This window comes from Oryza sativa, chromosome 5 (assembly GCF_034140825.1).
Source record: "Oryza sativa Japonica Group chromosome 5, ASM3414082v1".
NCBI classification, from domain to species: Eukaryota; Viridiplantae; Streptophyta; class Magnoliopsida; order Poales; family Poaceae; genus Oryza; species Oryza sativa.
Window position 1 is genome coordinate 10325849 of NC_089039.1, and position 7204 is coordinate 10333052.

Here is a 7204-nt window from a genome sequence, read left to right on the forward strand (position 1 = left end):
GAAGTTGGCATCCTACCTTAGAACCTATGCCGCCAAAGTGTCTTTGAAGAATAGTTAGTAGGGTAGAACGTTTGTTGTTTGTTTTGTGTGTAGGTATAGTTGCATTGGAGTAGTTCATTGATGAGTGTGTGACTATACTAGGTTGCTTGCTTAATCAACTTGAACAATATAATGAACTACACACACCAGATCAGTGGTAACCTGGTTAAGGTCTTGTCTTTAGTGTAACCTCTCTCCTCCTATCTTCTCTAATCTGCAACAGATGGTGAACACTCGCGCCAGTGGAAGTGGAAACAATAACAATGAAGAGAACCCAACCTTTGCTCAAGTGCTGGCTCAACAGACCCAATTGATCAACCTGTTAGTGCAACAAATGCAGAACCAGCAAGGGAACAACAATGTCAATCCTCCGCCGCCCCAGAACAAGTTAGTTGATTTTCTTCGTGTGAAGCCACCTACCTTCTCTAGCACTACCAACCCAGTGGAAGCAGGTGATTGGTTGCACGCTGTTGAGAAGAAGTTGGAATTGCTCCAGTGCACGGATCAGGAGAAAGTTGTTTTCGCTTCACATCAGTTGCAAGGATCTGCTTCGGAATGGTGGGATCATTTCCGGATGAACAGAGCAGAAGGACAACCAATCACTTGGGCGGAGTTCACTGAAGCATTCAAGAAGACACATATACCTGCAGGTGTTGTTGCTTTGAAGAAGCGTGAGTTCCGGGCACTTAAGCAAAAGGATCGTACCGTGACGGAATATCTTCATGAGTTCAATCGTCTAGCTCGCTATGCTCCAGAAGATGTGCGTACTGACGAGGAAAGGCAGGAGAAGTTCTTGGAAGGCTTAAAGGATGAGCTGTCAGTTATGTTGATCTCTCATGACTATGAGGATTTTCAGGAGTTGGTTGACAAAGCAATTCGACTGGAAGACAAGAAGAACAGGATGGATAACCGTAAAAGGAAAATGACTGTTTTCCAGGAGGCACAAGGTAGTCGCCAGAGACAGCGTATCGAGCCACTCCAAATTGGTGAATCTTTTTCCGCTGGTCAAGGACAGTCGCAACAGTTGAACATCGGTGGTGAGATCGAATCAGAGACTAATGAAAGCAATGAAGTAAACATCGAGCAAGCTAATCAACCGGTGCCAGTTCAGCAGGATCAGTCTCAAGAGAATAACAGTAGTGGAAGGGAGCAGCAGGTATGTTTCAACTGTTACAAGCCAGGTCACTTTGCAAGAGAGTGTCCGAAGTCAAAGCATCAGCAGCCGCAAGGTCAGGTCAACAACATTGTCGTCACAGGAGCCAATGCAGTGCCAGTTGCGTCTTCAAGAGTTGCGTTCTCAAGGGATACAGCTCAGCCACCAGTTTCAAAGCAGCAGTAGTTTTCTTTAAAGCCTTAGAATAATTATCGGAGTTATGGAATAATAAGATAGACTGCAGTTTACCTATGCCTTTTTCTTTCTAGCCGTTCCGAATCTCGGGACGAGATTCTTTGTAAGGGGGGTAGATTTGTCACACCCTGATTTTCCTCTTAGGATTTATAAATTATTTAATAAATTATTAATAGAATTTATATTAAATGTTCTTTAATTTACAAGTAAATTTAAATGTGGGAAATAAAATTTTCTAAATATAAAGCATGGATGGATTTAATTTTTATTAAATTCTCCATGGTTAATTATACTCTCTGGAATTTTCTCGGATTTTTCGGAGCTCAATTATTAATTTTAATCATACAAAGAGAAGTTCAGCAATTATTTAAATATTAAATTAATCATCAAATGATCTAATTATAATTGTTAAGTGATTTTCTTGTTTAAAAATCCTTAAATTATAAATTGTTGTTTAAAAGGAATTATTAGAAATGATTTTAAAAGCTTAAAAGAGAAGATCTAATTTTAATTTGCTAAATCTCAATATAAAATTGGGTTAGATAAAATTTTATTAAATACTATGCTTGCTCCTCTATTTTCTAGATTTTTCTGGGAATTATTTGAGCAATGGAAGTATTTTTAATAAATGAAACATCATTTCACAATTTATTTTTATTGAAAAAGTTCAAAAAGCCCTTCCTTAGTTGTTGGGCCGAATTCGGCCCAACTCTCTTTCTCTCTCCGCGCGGCCGAACCGGCCCATTTGGCCCAGCCGAGCCGGCCGCCCTCCTCTCTCTCGTGTCACCGACATGTGGGGCCCACATGTCGGTAGCATCTTTGTCACGACCGGAAATAACCCAACGGGCGTTCCTGACGTGCGTGCATTAATCCTTGTCCCAGGAGGCAAGGTACACCAAAAGTTGATACAATTCAGAGTTTAACAAGCGGAAGCGTAAATAGTTAACTTATTACATGGGCAGCGAAGGCCCAGCACACACAAAGACAAACGAGAAACAGCGGAAGAGTAGGGCGACGACCACAGGCGCTTGATGGCAGGCACGAGCTAGACACTAAAGCCTTCATCTTCAAGGAGCTCCTCTTCTGGGCTTGGGAAAAATTGAGCAAGACTGAGTACAACCACCGTACTCAACAAGACACACCCACAAATGCAGAATAAATGCAAGGGAGTACAAGGGAATTACCGTAAAGGGGTTAGGGTTGCAGTAAACAGCATTTAAAGACGTTTAGTTGCTCAAAGCTATTTTGTAAACGCGATCCTAGAACTATACAATGTTATTAATCAAGGCCGTGGACCCACACGAACCTGCCTTAACCCAAGGCCTATGATGATTCAGACCGAACTGGCAACCCGACCCTGGGTCCCAGCTCGTCCCAAGCCAACCCAGGCCAACCATTCCACATTTTAGTTGATAAGCAGGTTTTAAGAATTAAAACACTAACTTGGGTACATTGCTCGGCTTGCCCATAACCGAGGGCGCGGCTATTCGAATAGATTATACTCTGATCAGAGGTGTACATCTTTACCCACAAGACACATCTTCCTCACGTGCAACCACGTGCCACATACCACCACGGTATACAGACGGAAGACGTGACATAGTTTCCAACCCATCCTAGCCATAGACAAGAGTACCGACCCAATCCCACCTACGGCCGGAACCCCCGGGACAGGCAGGCAGGACTGAGCTCCTAACAGCAGGACACCGGCCCTGTGCCATGACATCTCGACTACCGGGCCGCAGCTCGTGTAGCCTTCATTTGCCCTGGAGAATGTCCATCGACCCGACTTCATCCATCTCCAATCCGTGTACTTTTGTTTATAACTAGACTGAGCCACAAACTAAGCCTTACCCACTAGACATGTGGAAGTACGGTAGTGCTTTGCAACAGAGGCCCGAAGACCGGTCCTTATATGGCCGAGGTGCTACTATCAAAACCATGCACCCCGAGCCCAGCCTAAAACCATTTTGGGGATTTTGAATAGAAGGAGCGGTGTGAAGCCAATTCCACAGTAACCAAACCATTCCATAGTATCCAGATGATATGAATATTTCCCAAAGTCTATAGTTGAAAAACCACCTAATGTTACCTAATTAAATTGCGAAGCATCTACCTAAAACTAAACTAGTGGTGCCATGAGTAGAGTGTCCACTAGTTGGGGTTTTGTTTGTTCTAGGGTGAACAAGGTAATAATAACAATAACAATAATAATAAGGTCATAACAAAGGTAAATAGGCATGGCTAAATAAAACAGTGATAACGCGGGAATTTAAATAAAGCGATAATGCAATAATTTAAATCAACATAATTTTATAAACTGGGATTCAATATGTTCAAAGATGATGTGACTTGCCTTGCTCGCTTTCCCAAACGTCGGCTTCAACTTCCACGAAGAGCGGATCTTCCGAAGCTGCAGCGTCTACACGACCAACGGAAAAGAAAAGGCTTTTACTCTAATAAACTCCATATAACAGCAGAAACAAAGCACAAAAATGGGTTCTTGACTTCTTAAGGAAAAATTAGAGACTTGAACGGTCCAATTCCGAGTTCAAATGGCCAAGTTATGGCCATTTGAAGTTTATATGCTCTTTAAATGGATATTTGCGAATTTCTTCATTTAAATTTTAATTAAAAATCGGATTTATTGCGTCAGCCGGGAGAGAGGGCGCGCGGACCGGGTCCACGGGAGTGGGGCCCACGCGTCAGCCTCTCGGTCCACGGTGGACCGGGCGCACGCGGCTGACGCCGGCCGGCGCCGTGGGTCCCACGCGTCAGCCGCACCCGCGGGCGCGGGCGGCTGACGGCCGGGCCCCACCTGGCAGCCGCGGGGCGCGCCCGAAGGCGGCCTTGCCGGCACGGCCGACGGGAGGCGGCGCGCCCGCGCCCCGATGGTCGCCGCCGGCGACCAACGGCGCGGCGGAGCGGCACCCGAGAGAGAGGAGGGAAGGGGGAAAGCGAACGGCGGTCCTCGGCTCACCCCGGGACGACGAGGGCGGCGGAGACGACGATCGGAGCGGAGGAAGACGGCGGCGCGGTTCGGATCGACGAGGACGGCGGCGCTCCGACGGTCGGCGGGCGAAACGAAGGGGTGGACGAGGTTGACGGGGACGCGGCGAAGCCGAAGGAGGTGACGCCGAGACGGGAGGAGGTCCGGAGCGACGACGGCGGCGAAGCGGAGCTCGGCGGCGACGGCGGAGAGAGAGTACAACGGCGCGAGCACGAATCCGACGGAAAGAGCGAGCGGCGAGTGGCGGAAACGGAGGAGTGAGGCACGGGGAACAATTATATAGGGACGGGAGCGAGAGAGGGCGGCCGGGGAGGAAGGAAACCGGCGCGGCGATCTCGGGCTCCATTGATGCGCCGGCGAACTTTGCGGGATTAAATCCGAGCGAATCCGAGGGAGAGAGAGAGGGGAAAGTGGGGGGAAAGAGGGAGGGAATCACGGGGAGTGATTTCCCCCTCTTTATGGCGCGCGGGGACGGCGGGATGCGGCGGATTCGGCGGCGGCGGCGGCGCTAGGGCACGGGCGGCGGCGGGCGCGGCGCGAGGTAGGCGATGACAGGTGGGCCCCACCCGTCAGCGAGGGTGGCGGGCGGGCCCGCCCGTCAGCGGCGCGCGCGCGGGGAGGAGGCCGATGGGCCGCGGGGGAGAGGAGAGAGAGGGAGGGAGTTGGGCCGGGCCGGCCCAAGAGAGGAAGGGGGGGAAAAGGACTTATTTTAGGGTTTTTCTTTTTATAAAACCTTTTTAACTTTGTTTATTTCTTCTCAATTATTATTTGTGCTCTGAAAATTCCACTAAAATTTATTTACGCATTTTAGGCTTTTAGGAAATATACAAAAATCCTCCAAGCCTTATTTGACTTTTATATTTGCACATTTTAATTGTTGGAGGCTTTCACATGAATTTTAATTATTCTCGGCACAATTTCGAGGATGTATTTTAGAGTCGTTTTGGGACGCGACAAACCTACCCCCCTTAAACGGAATCTCGACCCCGAGATTCGGAAGAACTGACGAAGAGATCGGGATGGGCTGCCTTCAGCTCGTCTTCACGCTCCCAAGTAGCTTCTTCTTCGGCATGGTTGCTCCACTGGACCTTGCAAAAACGGATTACCCGGTTCCTGGTCCTGCGCTCCATGGTGTCCAGGATTTTCACTGGCCTCTCCACATAGGTCAAGTCTTCGCGAACTTCAATTTGCTCTGAGTCGGCCTGCTCGGATGGCACTCGAAGGCATTTCTTGAGTTGCGACACATGGAACACATCATGCACGTTGCCCAAGGAGGCGGGCAGCTCCAGCTGGTAAGCGACTTCTCCGTGTCGAGCAATGATACGGAAAGGACCCACATACCGAGGTGCGAGCTTCCCTTTTGTCTGAAACCTGTGTACACCTCGCAATGGCGTGACCCGAAGGTATACAATTGATGTTCCCGCAGCTTTCCCAACACCAGACGGAGATGGTGCTGATGGTCTCCCTCTGATTGTGAGTATATCAGAATGTCATCGATGAAAACCACAACAAACTTGTCCAAGTATTCCATGAACACTTTGTTCATTAAGTTCATGAAGAAGGCAGGTGCATTGGTTAGACCGAACGACATCACCGTGAATTCATACAGCCCGTATCGCGTGGTGAATGCGGTCTTCGGAATATCTTCTTCACGAATACGTAATTGGTGATATCCGGAACGAAGATCAATCTTGGAGAATACAGTGGCACCTTTAAGCTGATCGAACAGATCATCGATCCGGGGAAGAGGGTACTTGTTTTTGATGGTGACTTCATTGAGAGCTCTGTAGTCAACGCACATCCTCTTAGTCTTGTCTTTCTTCTCCACAAAAATCACAGGAGCACCCCAGGGGGAAGTACTCGGACGTATGTACCCCTTTTCTTTCAACTCTTCCAACTGTTTCTTTACTTCGGCCAGTTCATTTGCTGCCATACGGTAGGGTCGCTTGTGCAGAGGAGTGGTTCCTGGAGCATGATCTATCCGAAACTCAATCTCTCGCTTGGGCGGCATACCGGGTAGTTCTTCCGGAAACACATCTCCGAACTCCCTGACGATGGGGATTTCTGACAGTCCTATCTGATGCAGTTCTGAACTACTGACAGAGGTTGGGGGTGCAAAGAAAACAACCGGTTGTTCCGGCCCTCGGTACAGAGTGACAGTGCGCCTCGCGCAATCCACTACTCCTTGGAATTGAGCCAACCAATTCATCCCAAGAATCACATCCAAATTCTTGGTGTCTAGCAGAATCAGATCCGAGGGAAAAGGAATCCCCTGAATTTCTATAGGGACGGCAGGGCTATAATACTTTGCTGTCATAACCCCTCCAGGGGTGGTGATGAGCAGAGGGTTCCTAAGCCTTTCTACCCCCAACTGATTTCTCCCCACGAATGGCACAGATATAAACGAGTGGGAAGCTCCAGAGTCGAACAAAATGGTAGCAGGGATGGGATGAACGAGGAACGTACCAACGATGACGTCTGGAGTTGTCAGCACGTCCTCGGCCGTCACGTGATTCACACGACCCCGAATGACATCCTTCCCACCGTTGTTGGAGCGGGGAGGCGCTTGACCTTGCTGACGCCTTGGCTTCGGGCATTTATCCGCAAAGTGCCCGGGCTCGAAGCAGTTGAAGCACAGACGCTGCTGACCTTGAGCGTCCCTGCGGCCTTGACCGGGCTGCACAGTTGGCGTAGGAGGACGGGGCGCACGAGTCCCTTGCTGATTCTGCTGCTGCTGCGGCTGTGGGACGCGCACCACGAATTGAGGTCGAGGCGCGGAGCGAGGTTGCTGCTGCTGTTGTTGCTGC

At 49.0% G+C, this 7204-nt stretch overlaps 1 protein-coding gene across 1 annotated transcript; it reads left to right on the forward strand.

Moving 5' to 3' along the window:
* Positions 1 to 613: 613 nt before the first annotated feature.
* On the forward strand, positions 614 to 1378 carry LOC136356622 (uncharacterized). The gene has a single exon (XM_066310870.1). It carries the CDS (start codon positions 614 to 616, stop codon positions 1376 to 1378), a length of 765 nt encoding a protein of 254 aa, XP_066166967.1.
* Positions 1379 to 7204: the final 5826 nt, after the last annotated feature.

Excerpts from the sequence above, each read along its gene's own strand:
- LOC136356622 (XM_066310870.1), top strand. The coding sequence starts at position 614 with ATGAACAGAGCAGAAGGACAACCAATCACTTGGGCGGAGTTCACTGAA.